The 22,673-nt window shown below is 56.8% G+C and overlaps 2 protein-coding genes across 2 annotated transcripts; both read right to left on the bottom strand.

Annotated features, from left to right (window-relative positions):
- Positions 1–203: 203 nt before the first annotated feature.
- LOC129785329 (ribosome-binding protein 1-like) lies at positions 204–4,874 on the bottom strand. The gene is made up of 8 exons (XM_055816479.1): positions 4,776–4,874; positions 4,490–4,667; positions 3,793–3,941; positions 3,446–3,568; positions 3,110–3,262; positions 2,657–2,775; positions 1,784–1,937; positions 204–721 (listed from the first exon to the last, which is right to left on the bottom strand). Exons 1-8 carry the CDS (start codon positions 4,872–4,874, stop codon positions 683–685), a joined length of 1,014 nt encoding a protein of 337 aa, XP_055672454.1. The 3' UTR covers positions 204–682.
- Positions 4,875–13,748: 8,874 nt separating this feature from the next.
- On the bottom strand, positions 13,749–18,896 carry LOC114010270 (ribosome-binding protein 1-like). Its single transcript, XM_055816480.1, has 7 exons — positions 18,515–18,896; positions 17,818–17,966; positions 17,471–17,593; positions 16,310–16,462; positions 15,857–15,975; positions 14,913–15,066; positions 13,749–13,850 (listed from the first exon to the last, which is right to left on the bottom strand). Exons 1-7 carry the CDS (start codon positions 18,894–18,896, stop codon positions 13,812–13,814), a joined length of 1,119 nt encoding a protein of 372 aa, XP_055672455.1. The 3' UTR covers positions 13,749–13,811.
- Positions 18,897–22,673: the final 3,777 nt, after the last annotated feature.

Here is a 22,673-nt window from a genome sequence, read left to right on the forward strand (position 1 = left end):
GTTTGCAGCACAGCGAGCAAGGCGGGGAATAAAGGATCTGCTCCCGGCCACAGCTGGGTCCTTCTTCAGTGACCCCAAACACCTGGCTGGCTTGCAAACTTAATAAAAATTAACAAACAATAACCGGGAAAATGAAGCAAGGATAAGCTATTTTCACTACGTCATTATAATTGCACCGACACCCAGAAGTACACAAAAGGATACGTGCCAAGAGCCACCCATCAAAGAGAGGCTTCCTTCCGTGGTGGCTCTCACTTTCACACTTCTTTCACTCCAACCAACAAAAAAAAAGGAAAATAAAAAGAAAAAAATAGAAATAATAGAAAGGGAAAAAATAATTGCAGCAGTTGATGTACAAGCACAGTCTTCCCTTTTCACACATGCGTGGGTTCTGCCTGCCCCGACGTGGCCGGAGCGTCTCCCTGGGGAACAAACTGTTGGTTGTACAAAACACTATGAAGATTTTCTTACAAACACATGCCTGCAGTGTTTACTGGTTGGGGTTTTCTGCAATTTTGTTTTCCAATAATAAATATATTATATAATATGTAATAATAAAAATGTTACTAAACCTAGTTTCAAACCTAGGGTTTAGGTCCCTACTGGCTTGTAACTTTTATCTACAGTAAAGTCAGTATATGTTTTTATTTTTAGGAGCGGTAAGGTCTAGCTCATAGACTGGTCAGGCTGAAGTCCCTTTCTTCAAACCTTCCTCTTCCCCCTGGAGAAGGAAAACAGAGGTGGGTTACTCAGCTGGGTCTCAACCTTATCCTCGTGGCAGCTCAAGCATCAAAGCATTTCACAGGTGGGCCAGGTCCTGCCTTTTGAGCAGGGAGAACCATGACCACCATCTCCTATGCTCCCCGAGCTTCCCAAAAGCCACCCAGATGGCTTCTGGCAGCAAGTGCCACCTTGTCTCTGGTTTTCAACCACTGCCTGACACGCGCTTCCCCCTGCCCTCCGCCAGCACCAAGGGGAGGGATGGCTGTGGCCACCACAGGGACCATTTCCTGAAGCTGTTCATTCACTTCTTTATCGTTTCTGCCCCTCTGGCCAGTTGGTCCTGGTAACCTTCAGTAGCTCCTGGAGTTTGGTTGTTTCCTGGTCCGGGTCCCTTGTTATATTTTTTACCAGTTTTTCCTACATAGGAGTCAAAAGAAGGCATCTGCCTGAGCCTCCCTTGGCCCTCTGGTGACCTTCCCCCCTCCAGAACATCTCGGGTCACCTCAGGTCTGCACTGAGCCGCCGCGGTGGCCACAAGCCAGCGATGCGCCACTGCTCCAGCGGCGTGCTCAGAGGCCCTACCTGGGAGGTGTCCTTTAAACACCCCTAAACCCCCAAATCCAGGCACCCCCCGGTGACAACAAACAAGCCACAAGCTCTACCTCGTGCACCAAGGGCTTCAGAGTCGAGAGGGAGCACCCACGTCCTCGTGAGCACCTGCTGGCAGGGGCCACTGGGTTTCCTCTCTCACCTGAGGCTACCACTCATCAGGGTGCAGCATCTAGGCTTCCCCCCACCCTCACAGCCGGCTGGTGAGCTTCACAGGTGAGCGAGAATGGCTCCCACCAGGGCAGCGTGCCCCCTGGGCTTTGCCGGCGATGCGCAATAGAGCTCCTGGCATGTGACAAACTGACAGGGGGGCCGCCAGGCAGCTCGCTTTCCAAATGCGGACGCTCATCTCCCCCCGAGCTCTCCCCATGGCCAGCCCCATGGATCCCACACAATTCAGCCACGCGCCCCGTCTCTCTGAGGGGAGCAGGTTTGCAGGCGCTTGCCTGACCTGCAGCTGCTCCACCTCCTTCTGCAAGGCTGACGCTTTGAGCTCCAGGCTCTTCCTCTGCTGCTCCTTTCGCTGCAGCACCTTTGACTTCTCAGACAGCTCGTTCTTCAGCTTGGCGTACTCCTTCCGCAACCTGGCCAGCTCAGGGTTGTGCCTGCACCAAGAGAAGCAGCGTTATTCCAGCCCGCAGGCCAGTCAAGCATCCCTGGCGTTACCCAGGGGGAACACATCCCCCTGTGGGCCTGGTAACAGGGCTTGAAACATCTCAGCGGTGGCGTTCGCCTGTTTCTGGGACACGCCTGGTCCTTCAGGGACGGGGTGCAGAGAGCTGACACATCACTTTTCAAAAGCTGCGTTTCCATCACAGGAGGCATTCCTTTCTCATGAAGGAGAAGTCGCAAGGATCTGTGTTCCCAGACACAGCAGAAAGCACTCTAGGCAGCTGGAGTCTGCTCTGTAATTAGCTGGGCGCTGTTAATCACCAGCCATTTCAGACCTTCTATAGAAAGGAGCGTGACATTCTTCTCCCTAGCTCCTGTTTGTTCTGTATGCACCAGGCAGGTCCCCGAAGTGGGGAGCAATGCTGCAGCGCCTTCTGGTCCCCTCTGCCCCCCTCCGCTGGCATCAGCACAGGTGACCCCAAAGCAGAGAGGGTTTCCCCTGCCCTTCCACTTGGGAAAAACATCCTTGTTTCCCCTGCCAGGCCCCCAAAAGCCATTTGGCAATCTCTTCCTCACTCCCTCCTCTACCTCCAGCTAGCTGGGGTGCCTGTAGAAGCACCCTCCAGAAAGCGGGTGGCCAAGCCTGATGGACAGCCACCCCCAGGGCTTGCCAGAGGGCGGCCCCAGGCTCTGCCCCCCGCCCCAGTCTTACTTGCTCTCCATCCAGCTGCTGGTCTGGTAGAGGGCATCCCTCAGCATGGAGTTCTCCTGCTGCAGGCGAGCCAGCTGCGTGTTGGGTCTGTTCTCCAGCTGCTCCTGCAGGGTCCGGATCTAGGGAGAGCCCAACAGGGGTTAATGCCGCCACCGCCGGTCCCTCTGCTCCCTCCTGAGAAGCCCACCCCATGAGCAAGAGGGACTGGCAAGGAAGCCACAGCGAGGTGTCTGCTGATGCTGAGAGCCCCGGGGCTGCCGCATCCCATGAGGATGCTCCCACCTCCCTCTTCTAGCTTGAGCACCACGGGGCAGGAGCACTGCGGGGCACTCGCCCCTCCCTGAGGCTCTGGTCCCGTTGTCCACCTTGGTCTTCTCCAAAAGACCAGCACCTGCCACCGAAGGCCAGCCGGCAGCCAGCGGAGGAAGCTGCAGAGCACCGCGTGGGGCTCACCTTGTCCTGGAGCTGCTGCGTTTTCTGGGCATGGTCCTGGTTGATGGCCTGCGTGCGTGCCTGCACCGCTGCCATCTCCTGCTCGCGGGCCAGCAGCTGCTCCTTCAGCTTGCCCTCCAGAGCCGTCACCTTAGCCCGCTCGGCCACCAGCTCCTTCGAGGAAAGAAGCCACCCGGTCAGTCCTGAGCGTAGGAATTTCCCTGCTCTAAGGGGACTTGAAACAAGTGGCCTCCGAGCTCAGAAGGCTTTAAAAAGTGTAACCCTTTCGGAGGTGCCCCCATGCCGTGAGGGGCAGGGCCCGTGCCAGGGGTGCCGGGAGGGCTGCGCGGCACTTACCTTGCTCAGCTCCCGCCTCTTGTTTCTGGCAGCGGCTGCAGCCTCCTGCTCAGTGGCGAGCTGCTTCTCCTTCTCCTCCAGCCGGCGTTTCAGGACAGCGACCGGGCCACCCTTCTGCTTGGCCTGCCGGCACAGGGTGGCACATCAGCGGGGACCGCCACCGACCGATCCAACCCCTCCCCCCCACACGCACAGGATCATGCCCTCTGCCCCAGGGAAAATTCAGCTCCCATCTCTAAGGCTGACCCTCGGGGGACAGCCTGCCCGAAAACGGGCTGCCTTCACCCCTCCGCACCCCCCGAGGCTCGGCCCGGCCCTGGCGGCCACGGCGGTGCTGGCAGCCCTACCGCGTGCCAGGTGTCCTGGACGATGCCCGCTTTCTCCCTCAGGATCTCGATGAGCCGCTGGGCCTCCCCCTCGCTGAACGCCGTGCTGCTGACCGTGGACACAAGCGTCTTGTAGGGCAGGTAGAGGGGCCCATCCGAGTCCGCAGGTGCTGGGGAGGAGAGAGGAGGGGTTGGGAGCGCTCGAGCCAACGGCAGGGCTGAGTAGCATCACCTCAGTTGACTTCAACCCCGTAAGTGCCATTTCACGCCAGCAACCGCCCAGATGTCCACAGCCAAGTTTGATACCTCTCTAACCGAAAGCAATGTGACGAGCGCTGGGGACGGCGCTCACCACAGACAAGCGTTCCCTGAGCCAGCTGCCACCTCTGCCTGGCTCTGCTCCTGCTCCTGCCGCCCTGCCACCGCCCTCCATCACACTGAGCGTTTCCAGCCGGAGCTGGGCACACTTTGCTAATGCCAGGGAGCAGAGACATGGTGGGCATCAGAAGCTGGACTCCATCGTGACACAGCCTCCCTAGGGGACATCGCTCCACGCAGCGGTGCCGGTGGCGCAGAGCAGCAAGGTCGTCTCCTGCCTTTCACTAGGCAGGTTCGTTCCAGCTCTTTCTTTGCTAAGGGAACGAGATGACTCCAGCCCTTCTCCTATCCCTCTGCTGGCTTACTCAATGGGGATATACGCAGAGGAACTTGGCCTTACCTGGCTCGCGTTTCTTCTCGGATGCACCTGCCTTCTTGACAGGTCCATTAGGCTTCTGCTCCTCATGGGTTGGAAGAACATTTGGTTTCTTGATAGTGACGGAGCTGACAGCTGGAGCACTTTGGTGCTGCTCTGCGATCTTTCCGTTTCGTTTCTCTTCCTTTTCCTTTCCTTTTGCTTTTTTCTCTACAGCTTTCTTTTTCTTCTTTGCCACTTTTTTCTGCTGCTTGGTCTTATTAATGTATTTGCCTTGCTTGGCCAAGGCTTCCACAGAAGGAAGGAGGACCTTCTCCAGGAAGGAGAACAGGAAGATCCCAATGGCCAATACCACCATCAGACCTCCAAAGACCATAACACCCAGCGTCTGAGGGTCATAGGCATCCATCATGCCTTACTCTTCTGTGCCTGCAAGACACCAGAACAACAGTTAGTGGGGACTACAAAGAGGTGCAACGGCCTCTCTGGGAGCAGGGAGTCTCCTATGTCCATCTGTGTTTTCAAATGGCACCACGCTCCAAAAAGTGCTCAGGATTCACACACCTCTAATGAGGGCAACCTGACGACACCCCCCCACCCCCACCCCCAGGTTTGTGCTCCTGCGCAGCACAGCCAGCGCACAGTGCTCCATCCGCACCGCAGGGACCGCCTGTGCTGGCTGCAGCAATCTCCAGAAGAACCAAAGAGGGGGAAGAAAAAAGCAGGGGTGCAACCAGAGAGAGCCATGAGCACAGTGCCCATGACATGTCCAATGGGACGCTTTTGCACGACCCTGGGCGATACCTGCAGCCCTGCGGCAGTAAGAGAGCCCGTTTTCAGACTGCCTGGTGCAGTCTGGCCAAGACCTGGTCTCTCCCTGGGGCACCTGGCCTTTTCTCTGCACCCAGGCGCAGGTGGAAGTGCATCCAGCGTCTCAGCTTTGGAATAAAACACCCCCCTGGCAGGGGAAAGCATGCACGGGAGAGCTTTCCCCAGCTTTGCAACAGCCCTGGCTGCCTCCCTTTGCCACCCGCGCCCTGCGGCACTGCTGGCCTCTGCCCAGCCTGGCAGGGAGGATGCGCGGTGACCGCATCCCACTGGGTAGCTGCTCCCAGCGGCCAGTGATGAGAACCAGCCCAGCAATGATGCTACAGACAGCACACAGAGAACCAAGATGCTACCACCTCCTTGAGATGCAAACACCAAGAAAAGGCCTAAGTTCAAGCCAAAGAAAAGCAGAGCATGGCCATTAACCGTCTCATCTCCCCGGCAGATGCCCGCAGGAAGAAACGAGACTTGCAAAGGGAGTGCTGGATGTGGCACTTCTCTTTCCACCTCTGCCATTAACTGGCGGGCAAACCGGGCACAGGGTCCTTTCCCACCCTCCTCTCCATGCTCAGGTTCTCCACCCATGACACACGGAGCAGCAGCGGAGACCGTACTGCCTGGTCTGAGACCTGGCAGGCGGGGTGCAGCCCCACGCGGAGGAAGATGCTGCTGCCTCCACTCTTCTTAACCGCTAACCGAAGCCCGTCCCGAGTCTGGAAGCCAGTCTCTTCCGCGCTGTCCCACTCGCGCGTTTCCCCCGTGGGGGCATCACCTCCACGTGGCTCACAACCCCCCAGATGCTGCAGTCAGGCAGTTCATCTGCACAGGGGCACTTCCCAGGAGGTGCCCAGCTGCGCTTTCTCGTGATCAACGCATCAAGCCCTCGGCTATCAGAAGTTCCCACCCCGCACCTAACTGAAAACATTTTCAAATTTCCTCTTGAAGAGGCTGCAGGTTGAGGAAGGAGGGAGGGGCTGCAAAGGGAGGAGGCAAAATTAAGGCTATAACTAAGGAGATCAGCACCTTTTCAAAACCTCGGTGCTCGCAGGGAGAGACCTCAGAGCCTTTCCCTTTCTAACAGCCGACAGCGGCAAACTCACTCCCAGCCGAATCCGCACCGGTGCAGCCAGGGGGACACAGTGCAAGGAAAGTGTCACCTGCAGCCCCCAGGGGGGTTGTTGAGGGATGTTTCAACCAGCAGCCCAGCTCTCCCTGCCCGCCTCTCCAAGCACCCCAGCCGAAGCAGCAGAGAGCTGGCAGGTGGGCACGCTGCCAACGCCAGCTGGAACCAGCCTCCCCCGGCACGGCCACCTTCCTACCCCAGGGCACCGCTCGAGATCCCAGCTGATACTACAGGCATCGCTACCCCAGGTCCGCCCAGGCCGTTTCGATTTCAACGGCCTCAGCCGGCTCCATCCCAGCACAGCTGGTGCCAGCTCCCTCCCTCCTGACAACGCAGCATCACTTTGGGATGGTCCCCATCGGGCAGAGGGATTATTCCTAACCTGCAGGGTGAAAAGGGCTGCGTTTCCTCTTCCTGGCAGGAAATAGAAGCGAGGGTCCAGAGAACATGTACCCACGTCCTTCTGCTGGCTTTAGGGCCAGACCAATGCTCCCCGGAGCTGTTCCGGGGCAGAACTGAGCGCCCTGCATTCCTCACCTGGCAACCCCAATGTGCCGGTACCAACAGAGCTGCTGACCTCACAATGCCATCGCCAACAGAGCTGCTGACCTGCTGCTGCCACCGCCAACAGAGCTGCTGACCTCACACTGCCACCACCAGTAGAACTCCTGACCTCCCAATGCCACCGTGGCACACTTAGGCCAAAATTTGCAGCTCCAGCTTAGGGCAAGGGCATCGCTGACTGATGGCAAACGCCCTCCAACCCCACCAGCTGCTCCCGCCACCTCCCAAAGCAGCTGGATGCTGGTTTGGGCTTTGGGTTTTGGTTGGGGTTTCTTTTGGGATACTAGTGAGAGATGAGAACTTTGCAAGTGAAATGCCCTGTGACGGAGCTCAGATGAGCTCTGGCTAAAACTTACAAGGTGTGACTGAATTTTGGAGGCAGTAGAACTGTGCTCAGGACAAGAGCAGGTTTTGCAATGTCTGTGACACCATAGCTGTGCCATGCAGAGCAGCACATCTGCACCACACAGGCTGGAAACCGTTAGATTCCTTCCAGAGCTGCTGCTGTGGCAGAGGACGTTCAGCCCCGTGTCTGTTGAAAGACACGATCTCAAACATACTGTGCAATGGTAGTAATTAGCAATGCACTTGATTTAGAGGTGTGGTTGTGATTTCTCATTTGAAAAGGCACTGCGTCTCCACGTGGAGAAGCAAAGTTCTAGTCAGCCTGTCAGACACCGCTAACCAAGGAGTCAACACCTTGCTGCAGCATTCAGAAATGTCACGCTAAGCCGGCCTGGCTTGTAGCCAGAGAGCGCTGCCCCCCCCTCGCTTCCTCCTGGGCACTGGGCCACAATCTTGCAGCCTGCAAGACAGACAGCATCGTTGTGCAGCAGTGCCAGCCTTCACAGGACAGCTGGCCAGTGGACTGGAACTACCCAGGGAGGCTGTGCTGCACATGCGGAAGTTAAAGAAAGAACTCCTGACAAAATGCAGCTTCTCTCCGCATCAGACAGGCTTGGGTTGGGCTCCCCGCCCTCCAAGAAAAGAATCCATTGTTGGTTCCTTGGAGCAGCAAAGCCTTTCTGGTCTCTACAGCCCAGATTCTCACTCTGATTCTTTCACCCACCTCTCCAGAGCCAGCGGGAGCAGAGTCAGCCATTGGAGCCTGCTTGCGTGGAGCCTCCTCACCCGCCGTATCCAGGGTAGCGCTAGAAAGGAGAGATCCGCTCCTGAGAGAGCCTGCGGTGACAAGGGGACGGTCTGAGCACGCATGTAGTGAAAACGTTCTCCCTGGTGTTTCTACATTGCTACTTGGCGTGTAGCCAGATGTCTCCTCTGACACCCGTCGGGGAAAACCATCCAAATGCCTAAGCTAAGGCAGGACTTACCTGCTTGGGTGACCCGATTGCCTCTTCTAATGTTACTACCAAGTGTGTTTGATTGATTACTAGCATGTTGGAATGCCGCATTATTGTGCGTTTTGCCTCTTTTTTTAGGCAGAAAGCATGAATGCCAAGCAAACGGGCCAGAGGACCTGACCGAGCTTGCATGGCTGAGAAGCCAGGAGGCTCCCTGGTCGTAGCTCTTGAAGCAAGTCCCGTGTAGATGTCATGGAGTGCCACAACTCTACAGGCATTCCATGTTTCAATAGATCAGTCATGTAAAGCAACCATTCTAGGCAAGGGTTTCCCTAACTGTAGGGAAGCTGTCTGGTAGAGTAGGTTTTGGAGATGTAGCTCGTATGTACAAATGACCCTCAATAAATCCCATCTAAGGATTTCTCTGGGTGTATTAATATTTGCATGGGTTGCCCGGCAGCCCAACACTGTCCCCGATGGATTAACACTAAAGGTCTCCCCAAATTGTTGGTCCAGTGCTGCAACGTGTCAGTGTATCACGGGATGAAAGGGCGGTGGGTGGGTGGGTGGGTGGGGTGAGAACAATCTGGTTCCTGCTCTTAATTTTCTAAACTGTAAAAAGCAAAATTCAGTCAGTCTTTTGGAGGCTACTGGTCAAATTGCCAAGCTCAGAACCCGTTTCCCCTGTAACCATTAAATACAAAAGTGAAAACCTCTAGTGAAAGTTAGGCTAAAACGACCTGTTGGCACAAAAACTGGGTTAAATTCTTCGTGCTTGCAGTTGCAGAGCAGTACTTATAAAGGCTAATTCTGAAGCGAAATAGCGATAAAATAGACACACTTTTCTGGAGAAATCGTCCTAATCCACTCTTGTAAACTCGCGGTGCAGGAAACAAGAGTTAAAGGTTCACTCGTTCTAGAGGGTCAGTGTTCTTGTTGTGAAGTGCCTTGAGTTCCCTTTCAGCCTGAGGGATTCTATAAAAACGGATTTTTGTTGGCATAGTTGAATTTAGAACTACCTTCGTTTCTCTCATACGCACTTACTAGCGGGTCAGATGCTTCTGCGAGACAGAAGCGGCACTGTCCCCGCCGCTCCCGGCACAGCAGCAGGCTGCGCTGGCTCAGCCGCAGGGCCAGGGAAATGGTGGTCCATGACCTCACGCAGCATGTGCCCTCTCTGGCCACGCTGCGCGGTTCAAACCTTGAATTCAAAGGCAGGCGGTGACGGACTGCTCTGACCTGGCGCCCGTGCGGGTCACCGTGCTGGGAGCACAAGGGTTTCCGATGCAAAGAGATCCACCGGAGCGAAGCTTTGTGACTTTTGAGAAAAGCAAAGCGGCCTGGTTTGTGCTGGGGCTTTTCGCCTGTGTTTCAGTCAGCTCTGAGCTCACCCAAAAGCGGCTCGTCGTCGTCCTCATCCAGGGCTCGTCCTTGCCGAGGTGTCTGCAGGACTGGTCTCTGTCCAAAGTGCAGGCTGAGAAGGAAATGTGGTGACACAGCGGGACTGGTGCTGCCTGACAAACCACGGGAACTCCCAGCCCCAGATCCACCTGATGACGCGCCTCCAGACTGCAGGCATCTTCCAAGAGACAGCCAGCCCAGGTGACGCCGTGGGGGACTTCTGCCTGGGATTTCCTCCCTCGGTTAGGAAAGGGAGCAGGAGAAACCCTGCAAAGGGGGAAGGATGTCAGACCTGGCAGGCAGGAGTGCAGTCTGCACAACGGGAAAGCCCTCGCTCGCATCAGGGACTCGGCTCCAAAGTGCCTTAGTCCCAGGGATCTTTTGAGGGATGAGAAGCCTGAGGTGGCACTTCAGGCCTTGGCTAGGTGCGCTCCCGCAGCTTAGTCTGAGCTAAGGGGCTTTGGGGCGCTCGCAGGAAGTGCCCAGGTGTTGTACTGGCCTCTGGAATACTCCTGCGTGCCACGGCTGGCCGTAGCTGGCAACCTTCAGAGCTATAATGCTTCAGGCTTGTCCCCGCCATGGAGTCAGTGGGCCCAATTTTATTATCTCCCAAGGCTGTTTATCCTGCTGCCGCTGGAGACTCTGTGGCAAGCAAAATGTTTCTTCCTGTGGCTGTTGAAATCCTTTCCGTTACGGTTTCTCCCAGGTCACCCAGACCTTTTGAAAAGGCAAGGCGAGCAGGGAGAGAGAACATGAGGAACGCTTGCTGTAGCCTGGCCACTTGCTGAGGAGGAAACGGCTTCCCGGCAGGACTACACGAAGAAGAAAAAGGCGAAGGGGTTCAGGTGACGGACCCAGCTCAGAGCCACGCCAGCTCAGCAGGACTGCAGCCCAGGTAGGGCAGCTTGGCTGCAGCAAGAGCACAGCGGGTAGAAACCCTTTCAAGTCCACGTGCGGGCAAGGGTTTCCCAACAGCCATTTTTGTCCATGACCCTGGGGACAGGATTGGGATGGGAGATGGAGACTGGTAATTGAGGCCTGAGCGTGAGCAGCAGGTGCTGCAAACACAATTTAGCGGCTCCAGCAAAGGTGACCTTGGGTGTCTAAGCTGTGGCTTGATAAGCCCGTCACATAGCCAGGCTGAAAGGTAACTCCCGCCGTGGCCGGAATCGGGCAGAAGGATCCAGCATTCCCATCCAAAATCCCCCCGGCTGGGCAGTTGCTTCATCTTTACCAATTAGGTGCCTGCCTGCGGATCCCAGCAGCCCATCTACCTGCGGATCCCAGCAGCCAATCGGCCTGCCCTGAGTCACAGGCTGACAGGTGCCCAGCCGACAGCGCGAGTGCCCCCAGCAAAGCAGGCATGTTGCAAAACGCCACGGGCTCCCAGGAGAGCAGGGGCTGGCCAGTGCTCAGCCCTGTGCTGGTGGGCAAGGCTTGGCTTTCCCTACCCCCTCAGGGTGGACTTCCCCTTCCACCAAGGTGCCGCGGGAAGAAAAAAATCCCAGCAGTACCACTTCAGGTGTGGAAAATTAAGCTGAACCTCTTTCCCCAAAGAGATGGGAGGTTTTTCAGCTTTGCTTAGCAAGAATCTGCCCATCTTTCCTCCTAAAAGAGCCAGCTCGGCGACGTGTCCTGGAAGGGCATCAATGTCCCCCCATGCTGGGGACACCAAATCTGCTCTCACACAGTTTCTGGAGCATCATCAGAGCCCTTAGTGTACTTGGGACACCGGCTGCCCTCCTTGCATTGGCTGGTTTGGGGGCTTTGTTGCTGCTTCTGTGTTAACGCCTGGGTACCATCTGCCCTGTTTTGCCCAAGAGCTCACAATCAAGGGAATCGCTGCTGCAAAAGCAAAAAAGAAAAAGCTGAAAAGCGGAAAGATCGCATCACTTTGCTGCACCTGCTGCTGGGGGGCTCTCGCTACCGGGGGCTCTCCGAGGGTGATGGCCACCCCGCTACGCTCAACAGCTTGCTCCAGCCCAGTTTGCAATGCTGGTAAAATCCAGGCGTTCCCTGACTTTTTGAGGATCTCAAAGGCAAAAGGTATCAGGCCAGGCATGCTGCAGACATGACAGTGCTGTCACTGGCCGTCCTTGGTTCATGAGGTCCTTCCCATGCGCCGCAAAGCCCAGGAAGAGAAACTGAAGGCTAATGGTGGCTGCGGGGAAAAGCTCTGCTCACCGGGTTTGTCCCTCCGGTGCGGGGAGATGGACCTGCCAGAGCCCGGGGTACTTGTCGGGTATGCAGCCTATGCACGTACAACAGGGCTGGGGGGTGCAGCGGCAGCAGGGCTTGTAGTGAGTGCGTGGGGTCTCAGCTGCCGCGCAAGGGGCTGGGGCCACCACCTCCCGGGGACACACAGCCCTCTGGCCAGGTGCGGCGCTCCATCACCTCCCATCCTGAGAGGCACTGCAGGCAGTGATGGAGGGGTGTCACCGAGCCACCCACCGGATCTGGGGAGGCGGGGGTGGTCCTTCTCGCGGCTCAGCGTGACCCCCCAAAGGTGCTCAGCCCATTTCTGCAATGAGCATTGACGAGCTCAGCACTGATGGGTGCCCCGGCTTCTGGGGGCGGCAGCCCTTGCTCAGTCAGCGAAGCCCCAGCTAGCTCGGTGCCTCTGGACAAGGGTGGGAGGCAGGTCTGGGGGGCAGTGGGGGGCTGCGTGGGGGCTCTCAGCTTGCCATTCCCTCAGCCTGAATTCAGCAGGACCCCATCTTCTTGCCTGATCAAAGACCCCACAGCCCAAGTGTGACTTGCACATCCCTTCTCCATCATGACCCAGAAAGCTGCAGTGCTGGGGGGACAGGACACGTGTCTACCCAGTCCTGCCTGCGTGGAGTCTCTGCTGTGTCTGATATAGAGGCTGAGCACATGCTGACTTCTCTGGGAGCAAAACGGAGGCGCGTCTGGCTTTCATCCCCGTCCTGGCCTTGGTTCTTCACACACCCAGCAGGTACCAAGTACTTTGGGGGCCTTTTCCCCCCACCAGCTCCTCAAATGCCGCTGATGTCAGCGCTGCGCTCAGCAGCTTTATTGTGAGGAGACAGGCACCGAGTTGTGACATGGTCTCTGCCATTCCCTAAGAAACCAACTTGAAATAAAAAAAAAAGGAAAAATTAAAAAAAAAAAAAAAGCCACAAGAAGGGGAGAGAGAAGGCTGGAGAGCCCGGCAGTGCCCAAGGACCACCACCACGCAGCACCCACAGGGTCAGAATTACAGGGGTGCGCTGAGGCTTAAGCGAGCAGGAGCAGCCTGCGCCGGGCTGGCGTGGCTGTGCTGCTGTGCCCTGTCCCCACGCTCACGCTGCTCTGCCCTGTCCCCACGCTCGGCCTGACCCCATGGCAGGGGACCTCGGGGTGCACCGCCAGCGTGAAAACACACGTGGCTGGAAGGGAAGGGTTCTCTCCTTTGCGTGTCTTGGAGGAAAAACAGAAGGTATGGCTGTTTGCAGCACAGCGAGCAAGGCGGGGAATAAAGGATCTGCTCCCGGCCACAGCTGGGTCCTTCTTCAGTGACCCCAAACACCTGGCTGGCTTGCAAACTTAATAAAAATTAACAAACAATAACCGGGAAAATGAAGCAAGGATAAGCTATTTTCACTACGTCATTATAATTGCACCGACACCCAGAAGTACACAAAAGGATACGTGCCAAGAGCCACCCATCAAAGAGAGGCTTCCTTCCGTGGTGGCTCTCACTTTCACACTTCTTTCACTCCAACCAACAAAAAAAAAGGAAAATAAAAAGAAAAAAATAGAAATAATAGAAAGGGAAAAAATAATTGCAGCAGTTGATGTACAAGCACAGTCTTCCCTTTTCACACATGCGTGGGTTCTGCCTGCCCCGACGTGGCCGGAGCGTCTCCCTGGGGAACAAACTGTTGGTTGTACAAAACACTATGAAGATTTTCTTACAAACACATGCCTGCAGTGTTTACTGGTTGGGGTTTTCTGCAATTTTGTTTTCCAATAATAAATATATTATATAATATGTAATAATAAAAATGTTACTAAACCTAATTTCAAACCTAGGGTTTAGGTCCCTACTGGCTTGTAACTTTTATCTACAGTAAAGTCAGTATATGTTTTTATTTTTAGGAGCGGTAAGGTCTAGCTCATAGACTGGTCAGGCTGAAGTCCCTTTCTTCAAACCTTCCTCTTCCCCCTGGAGAAGGAAAACAGAGGTGGGTTACTCAGCTGGGTCTCAACCTTATCCTCGTGGCAGCTCAAGCATCAAAGCATTTCACAGGTGGGCCAGGTCCTGCCTTTTGAGCAGGGAGAACCATGACCACCATCTCCTATGCTCCCCGAGCTTCCCAAAAGCCACCCAGATGGCTTCTGGCAGCAAGTGCCACCTTGTCTCTGGTTTTCAACCACTGCCTGACACGCGCTTCCCCCTGCCCTCCGCCAGCACCAAGGGGAGGGATGGCTGTGGCCACCACAGGGACCATTTCCTGAAGCTGTTCATTCACTTCTTTATCGTTTCTGCCCCTCTGGCCAGTTGGTCCTGGTAACCTTCAGTAGCTCCTGGAGTTTGGTTGCTGTCTGGATCCGGATATGGCTTAATTTTTGTTCAAGTTCTTCCTACATAGGAGTCAAAAGAAGGCATCTGCCTGAGCCTCCCTTGGCCCTCTGGTGACCTTCCCCCCTCCAGAACATCTCGGGTCACCTCAGGTCTGCACTGAGCCGCCGCGGTGGCCACAAGCCAGCGATGCGCCACTGCTCCAGCGGCGTGCTCAGAGGCCCTACCTGGGAGGTGTCCTTTAAACACCCCTAAACCCCCAAATCCAGGCACCCCCCGGTGACAACAAACAAGCCACAAGCTCTACCTCGTGCACCAAGGGCTTCAGAGTCGAGAGGGAGCACCCACGTCCTCGTGAGCACCCGCTGGCAGGGGCCACTGGGTTTCCTCTCTCACCTGAGGCTACCACTCATCAGGGTGCAGCATCTAGGCTTCCCCCCACCCTCACAGCCGGCTGGTGAGCTTCACAGGTGAGCGAGAACGGCTCCCACCAGGGCAGCGTGCCCCCTGGGCTTTGCCGGCGATGCACAATAGAGCTCCTGGCATGTGACAAACTGACAGGGGGGCCGCCAGGCAGCTCGCTTTCCAAATGCGGACGCTCATCTCCCCCCGAGCTCTCCCCATGGCCAGCCCCATGGATCCCACACAATTCAGCCACCCGCCCCATCTCTCTGAGGGGAGCAGGTTTGCAGGCGCTTGCCTGACCTGCAGCTGCTCCACCTCCTTCTGCAAGGCTGACGCTTTGAGCTCCAGGCTCTTCCTCTGCTGCTCCTTTTGCTGCAGCACCTTTGACTTCTCAGACAGCTCGTTCTTCAGCTTGGCGTACTCCTTCCGCAACCTGGCCAGCTCAGGGTTGTGCCTGCACCAAGAGAAGCAGCGTTATTCCAGCCCGCAGGCCAGTCAAGCATCCCTGGCGTTACCCAGGGGGAACACATCCCCCTGTGGGCCTGGTAACAGGGCTTGAAACATCTCAGCGGTGGCGTTCGCCTGTTTCTGGGACACGCCTGGTCCTTCAGGGACGGGGTGCAGAGAGCTGACACATCACTTTTCAAAAGCTGCGTTTCCATCACAGGAGGCATTCCTTTCTCATGAAGGAGAAGTCGCAAGGATCTGTGTTCCCAGACACAGCAGAAAGCACTCTAGGCAGCTGGAGTCTGCTCTGTAATTAGCTGGGCGCTGTTAATCACCAGCCATTTCAGACCTTCTATAGAAAGGAGCGTGACATTCTTCTCCCTAGCTCCTGTTTGTTCTGTATGCACCAGGCAGGTCTCGGTTCTCTGCAGCACCGCTCCCATCAAGGAGCCAGCTACGTTTCTTCTGAAGTTGGTGAGCACAAGCTTCCCGAAGTGGGGATCAATGCTGCAGCGCCTTCTGGTCCCCTCTGCCCCCCTCCGCTGGCATCAGCACAGGTGACCCCAAAGCAGAGGGGGTTTCCCCTGCCCTTCCACTTGGGAAAAACATCCTTGTTTCCCCTGCCAGGCCCCCAAAAGCCATTTGGCAATCTCTTCCTCACTCCCTCCTCTACCTCCAGCTAGCTGGGGTGCCTGTAGAAGCACCCTCCAGAAAGCGGGTGGCCAAGCCTGATGGACAGCCACCCCCAGGGCTTGCCAGAGGGCGGCCCCAGGCTCTGCCCCCCGCCCCAGTCTTACTTGCTCTCCAGCCAGCTGGTGGCCTGGTAGAAGGCATCCCTCAGCATGGAGTTCTCCTGCTGCAGGTGAGCCAGCTGCATGTTGGGTCTGTTCTCCAGCTGCTCCTGCAGGGTCCGGATCTAGGGAGAGCCCAACAGGGGTTAATGCCGCCACCGCCGGTCCCTCTGCTCCCTCCTGAGAAGCCCACCCCATGAGCAAGAGGGACTGGCAAGGAAGCCACAGCGAGGTGTCTGCTGATGCTGAGAGCCCCGGGGCTGCCGCATCCCATGAGGATGCTCCCACCTCCCTCTTCTAGCTTGAGCACCACGGGTCAGGAGCACTGCGGGGCACTCGCCCCTCCCTGAGGCTCTGGTCCCCTTGTCCACCTCGGTCTTCTCCAAAAGACCAGCACCTGCCACCGAAGGCCAGCCGGCAGCCAGCGGAGGAAGCTGCAGAGCACCGCGTGGGGCTCACCTTGTCCTGGAGCTGCTGCGTTTTCTGGGCATGGTCCTGGTTGATGGCCTGCGTGCGTGCCTGCACTGCTGCCATCTCCTGCTCACGGGCCAGCAGCTGCCTCTTCAGCTTGCTCTGCATGTCTATCGCCTTGATCCACTCAGCCACCAGCTCCTTTGAGGAGAGAAGCCACCCGGTCAGTCCTGAGCGTAGGAATTTCCCTGCTTTAAGGGGATTCGAAACAAGTGGCCTCCGAGCTCAGGCGGCTTTTAAAAGTGTAACCCTTTCGGAGGTGCCCCCATGCCCAGCTACACCGTTTCGCACTTCCATTTCCTCCTGCATTATGCTTTGGGCTCAGTGGCCACTGGATGCCACAATGGGCCAGCCAAGACAAAGAAATAAGAGCCTGGAATTTTATTCCCTTCACCCAGGATCAATAACATCACATCAAGTTTGGGGCAAAGCAGGAAAATTAAAAAAACAAAACACCCCCACAAACCAAACACACACCCCCCTCCACCCCCTGCCAAGGCCTGTTGGCTGGCTGGGTGATGCCGTGCCGCTGCCCTGGGCTGCCTGCACAGGCCAGGGTTTAGCACAGCACTGAGTGCACAGGGTGGCTTCGCCCTCTCCTCTCCTGCCTGCAGGCAGATGGACCTGCTGCAGCAGGGTCCTGGCGGCTGCAGGGCAGGAGGTGCTGAGCACGACGCGCCGGGGATTCGTTCTGACTTCAACACCCAACAAGAGGTGGAGGCAAGGGGCTGAATCAGGCAAGGGGCTGTAAATAGCACCAGGCTCCTTAAAAAGGGACTGATCAACACCTTCTCAGCTCAGGGGCTCTGGGCAGTGGTGAGAAGGGCTTTATTGTCCTCTGTAAAGCAGCAGAAAGCTGCAGTCTCTTACGGGCACGGCTTCAGCCCGCTCCTGCTGCGGCTGCCAACAGGGGCTACCAGGCAGCTCTTTGGGCCGGTACCTCCCCACACTGCATCAGGCCCAGGAGAGGAGCTCAGGTGGGCATGTCCTCCCCTTTTTGGGGAGAAAACAGCAAATGGATGAAGGACCCAGAGAGCCCCTAGGCTTCACCTCCAAGGGTGGGTTAAATGCGGGCACTGGGAAGCATACGGCGAGCCGTGAAGGGCAGGGCCCGTGCCAGGGGTGCCGGGAGGGCTGCGCGGCACTTACCTCGCTCAGCTCCCACATCTTGTTTCTGGCAGCGGCTGTAGCCTCCTGCTCAGTGGCGAGCTGCTTCTCCTTCTCCTCCAGCCGGCGTTTCAGGACAGTGACAGGGTCACCCTTCTGCATGGCCTGCTGGCACAGGGTGGCACATCAGCGGGGACCGCCACCGACCGATCCAACCCCTCCCCCCCACACGCACAGGATCATGCCCTCTGCCCCAGGGAAAATTCAGCTCCCGTCTCTAAGGCTGACCCTCGGGGGACAGCCTGCCCGAAAACGGGCTGCCTTCACCCCTCCGCACCCCCCGAGGCTCGGCCCGGCCCTGGCGGCCACGGCGGTGCTGGCAGCCCTACCGTGTGCCAGGTGTCCTGGACGATGCCCGCTTTCTCCCTCAGGATCTCGATGAGCCGCTGGGCCTCCCCCTCGCTGAACGCCGTGCTGCTGACCGTGGACACAAGCGTCTTGTAGGGCAGGTAGAGGGGCCCATCCGAGTCCGCAGGTGCTGGGGAGGAGAGAGGAGGGGTTGGGAGCGCTCGAGCCAACGGCAGGGCTGAGTAGCATCACCTCAGTTGACTTCAACCCCATAAGTGCCATTTCACGCCAGCAACCGCCCAGATGTCCACAGCCAAGTTTGATACCTCTCTAACCGAAAGCAATGTGACGAGCGCTGGGGACGGCGCTCACCACAGACAAGCGTTCCCTGAGCCAGCTGCCACCTCTGCCTGGCTCTGCTCCTGCTCCTGCCGCCCTGCCACCGCCCTCCATCACACTGAGCGTTTCCAGCCAGAGCTGGGCACGCTTTGCTAATGCCAGGGAGCAGAGACATGGTGGGCATCAGAAGCTGGACTCCATCGTGACACAGCCTCCCTAGGGGACATCGCTCCACGCAGCGGTGCCGGTGGCGAAGAGCAGCAAGGTCGTCTCCTGCCTTTCACTAGGCAGGTTCGTTCCAGCTCTTTCTTTGCTAAGGGAACGAGATGACTCCAGCCCTTCTCCTATCCCTCTGCTGGCTTACTCAACGGGGATATACGCAGAGGAACTTGGCCTTACCTGGCTCGCTCTTGTTGGATGCAGCTGCCTTCTTGACAGGTCCATTATGCCTCTGCCCCTCATGGGCTGGAAAAGCACTGGTTTTCTTGATGGTGACGGAGCTGTCGACCGGAGCACTTTGGTGCTGCTCTGGGATATTTCCGTTAGGTTTCTCTTCCATTTTCTTTCCGTTTCCTTTTTTCCCAACAGCTTTCTTTTTCTTCTTTGCCACTTTTTTCTGCTGCTTGGTCTTATTAATGTATTTGCCTTGCTTGGCCAAGGCTTCCACAGAAGGAAGGAGGACCTTCTCCAGGAAGGAGAACAGGAAGATCCCAATGGCCAATACCACCATCAGACCTCCAAAGACCATAACACCCAGCGTCTGAGGGTCATAGGCATCCATCATGCCTTACTCTTCTGTGCCTGCAAGACACCAGAACAACAGTTAGTGGGGACTACAAAGAGGTGCAACGGCCTCTCTGGGAGCAGGGAGTCTCCTATGTCCATCTGTGTTTTCAAATGGCACCACGCTCCAAAAAGTGCTCAGGATTCACACACCTCTAATGAGGGCAACCTGACGACACCCCCCCACCCCCACCCCCAGGTTTGTGCTCCTGCGCAGCACAGCCAGCGCACAGTGCTCCATCCGCACCGCAGGGACCGCCTGTGCTGGCTGCAGCAATCTCCAGAAGAACCAAAGAGGGGGAAGAAAAAAGCAGGGGTGCAACCAGAGAGAGCCATGAGCACAGTGCCCATGACATGTCCAATGGGACGCTTTTGCACGACCCTGGGCGATACCTGCAGCCCTGCGGCAGTAAGAGAGCCCGTTTTCAGACTGCCTGGTGCAGTCTGGCCAAGACCTGGTCTCTCCCTGGGGCACCTGGCCTTTTCTCTGCACCCAGGCGCAGGTGGAAGTGCATCCAGCGTCTCAGCTTTGGAATAAAACACCCCCCTGGCAGGGGAAAGCATGCACGGGAGAGCTTTCCCCAGCTTTGCAACAGCCCTGGCCGCCTCCCTTTGCCACCCGCGCCCTGCGGCACTGCTGGCCTCTGCCCAGCCTGGCAGGGAGGATGCGCGGTGACCGCATCCCACTGGGTAGCTGCTCCCAGCGGCCAGTGATGAGAACCAGCCCAGCAATGATGCTACAGACAGCACACAGAGAACCAAGATGCTACCACCTCCTTGAGATGCAAACACCAAGAAAAGGCCTAAGTTCAAGCCAAAGAAAAGCAGAGCATGGCCATTAACCGTCTCATCTCCCCGGCAGATGCCCGCAGGAAGAAACGAGACTTGCAAAGGGAGTGCTGGATGTGGCACTTCTCTTTCCACCTCTGCCATTAACTGGCGGGCAAACCGGGCACAGGGTCCTTTCCCACCCTCCTCTCCATGCTCAGGTTCTCCACCCATGACACACGGAGCAGCAGCGGAGACCGTACTGCCTGGTCTGAGACCTGGCAGGCGGGGTGCAGCCCCACGCGGAGGAAGATGCTGCTGCCTCCACTCTTCTTAACCGCTAACCGAAGCCCGTCCCGAGTCTGGAAGCCAGTCTCTTCCGCGCTGTCCCACTCACGCGTTTCCCCCGTGGGGGCATCACCTCCACGTGGCTCACAACCCCCCAGATGCTGCAGTCAGGCAGTTCATCTGCACAGGGGCACTTCCCAGGAGGTGCCCAGCTGCGCTTTCTCGTGATCAACGCATCAAGCCCTCGGCTATCAGAAGTTCCCACCCCGCACCTAACTGAAAACATTTTCAAATTTCCTCTTGAAGAGGCTGCAGGTTGAGGAAGGAGGGAGGGGCTGCAAAGGGAGGAGGCAAAATTAAGGCTATAACTAAGGAGATCAGCACCTTTTCAAAACCTCGGTGCTCGCAGGGAGAGACCTCAGAGCCTTTCCCTTTCTAACAGCCGACAGCGGCAAACTCACTCCCAGCCGAATCCGCACCGGTGCAGCCAGGGGGACACAGTGCAAGGAAAGTGTCACCTGCAGCCCCCAGGGGGGTTGTTGAGGGATGTTTCAACCAGCAGCCCAGCTCTCCCTGCCCGCCTCTCCAAGCACCCCAGCCGAAGCAGCAGAGAGCTGGCAGGTGGGCACGCTGCCAACGCCAGCTGGAACCAGCCTCCCCCGGCACGGCCACCTTCCTACCCCAGGGCACCGCTCGAGATCCCAGCTGATACTACAGGCATCGCTACCCCAGGTCCGCCCAGGCCGTTTCGATTTCAACGGCCTCAGCCGGCTCCATCCCAGCACAGCTGGTGCCAGCTCCCTCCCTCCTGACAACGCAGCATCACTTTGGGATGGTCCCCATCGGGCAGAGGGATTATTCCTAACCTGCAGGGTGAAAAGGGCTGCGTTTCCTCTTCCTGGCAGGAAATAGAAGCGAGGGTCCAGAGAACATGTACCCACGTCCTTCTGCTGGCTTTAGGGCCAGACCAATGCTCCCCGGAGCTGTTCCGGGGCAGAACTGAGCGCCCTGCATTCCTCACCTGGCAACCCCAATGTGCCGGTACCAACAGAGCTGCTGACCTCACAATGCCATCGCCAACAGAGCTGCTGACCTGCTGCTGCCACCGCCAACAGAGCTGCTGACCTCACACTGCCACCACCAGTAGAACTCCTGACCTCCCAATGCCACCGTGGCACACTTAGGCCAAAATTTGCAGCTCCAGCTTAGGGCAAGGGCATCGCTGACTGATGGCAAACGCCCTCCAACCCCACCAGCTGCTCCCGCCACCTCCCAAAGCAGCTGGATGCTGGTTTGGGCTTTGGGTTTTGGTTGGGGTTTCTTTTGGGATACTAGTGAGAGATGAGAACTTTGCAAGTGAAATGCCCTGTGACGGAGCTCAGATGAGCTCTGGCTAAAACTTACAAGGTGTGACTGAATTTTGGAGGCAGTAGAACTGTGCTCAGGACAAGAGCAGGTTTTGCAATGTCTGTGACACCATAGCTGTGCCATGCAGAGCAGCACATCTGCACCACACAGGCTGGAAACCGTTAGATTCCTTCCAGAGCTGCTGCTGTGGCAGAGGACGTTCAGCCCCGTGTCTGTTGAAAGACACGATCTCAAACATACTGTGCAATGGTAGTAATTAGCAATGCACTTGATTTAGAGGTGTGGTTGTGATTTCTCATTTGAAAAGGCACTGCGTCTCCACGTGGAGAAGCAAAGTTCTAGTCAGCCTGTCAGACACCGCTAACCAAGGAGTCAACACCTTGCTGCAGCATTCAGAAATGTCACGCTAAGCCGGCCTGGCTTGTAGCCAGAGAGCGCTGCCCCCCCCTCGCTTCCTCCTGGGCACTGGGCCACAATCTTGCAGCCTGCAAGACAGACAGCATCGTTGTGCAGCAGTGCCAGCCTTCACAGGACAGCTGGCCAGTGGACTGGAACTACCCAGGGAGGCTGTGCTGCACATGCGGAAGTTAAAGAAAGAACTCCTGACAAAATGCAGCTTCTCTCCACATCAGACAGGCTTGGGTTGGGCTCCCCGCCCTCCAAGAAAAGAATCCATTGTTGGTTCCTTGGAGCAGCAAAGCCTTTCTGGTCTCTACAGCCCAGATTCTCACTCTGATTCTTTCACCCACCTCTCCAGAGCCAGCGGGAGCAGAGTCAGCCATTGGAGCCTGCTTGCGTGGAGCCTCCTCACCCGCCGTATCCAGGGTAGCGCTAGAAAGGAGAGATCCGCTCCTGAGAGAGCCTGCGGTGACAAGGGGACGGTCTGAGCACGCATGTAGTGAAAACGTTCTCCCTGGTGTTTCTACATTGCTACTTGGCGTGTAGCCAGATGTCTCCTCTGACACCCGTCGGGGAAAACCATCCAAATGCCTAAGCTAAGGCAGGACTTACCTGCTTGGGTGACCCGATTGCCTCTTCTAATGTTACTACCAAGTGTGTTTGATTGATTACTAGCATGTTGGAATGCCGCATTATTGTGCGTTTTGCCTCTTTTTTTAGGCAGAAAGCATGAATGCCAAGCAAACGGGCCAGAGGACCTGACCGAGCTTGCATGGCTGAGAAGCCAGGAGGCTCCCTGGTCGTAGCTCTTGAAGCAAGTCCCGTGTAGATGTCATGGAGTGCCACAACTCTACAGGCATTCCATGTTTCAATAGATCAGTCATGTAAAGCAACCATTCTAGGCAAGGGTTTCCCTAACTGTAGGGAAGCTGTCTGGTAGAGTAGGTTTTGG

Source organism: Falco peregrinus, chromosome 11 (genome assembly GCF_023634155.1).
Source record: "Falco peregrinus isolate bFalPer1 chromosome 11, bFalPer1.pri, whole genome shotgun sequence".
NCBI classification, from domain to species: domain Eukaryota; kingdom Metazoa; phylum Chordata; class Aves; order Falconiformes; family Falconidae; genus Falco; species Falco peregrinus.

Coding starts and splice junctions, on each gene's coding strand:
- LOC129785329 (XM_055816479.1), bottom strand. CDS start 4,874: ATGGATGCCTATGACCCTCAGACGCTGGGTGTTATGGTCTTTGGAGGT. Junction 4,668..4,775: donor TGTTCTCCTTCCTGGAGAAG/GTCCTCCTTCCT, acceptor GTAGAGAAAAAA/GCAAAAGGAAAGGAAAAGGA. Junction 3,942..4,489: donor CGAGAAGAAACGCGAGCCAG/GTAAGGCCAAGT, acceptor TCTCCTCCCCAG/CACCTGCGGACTCGGATGGG.
- LOC114010270 (XM_055816480.1), bottom strand. CDS start 18,896: ATGGATGCCTATGACCCTCAGACGCTGGGTGTTATGGTCTTTGGAGGT. Junction 17,967..18,514: donor ATCCAACAAGAGCGAGCCAG/GTAAGGCCAAGT, acceptor TCTCCTCCCCAG/CACCTGCGGACTCGGATGGG. Junction 15,067..15,856: donor ACCAGCTGGCTGGAGAGCAA/GTAAGACTGGGG, acceptor CTCTTGGTGCAG/GCACAACCCTGAGCTGGCCA.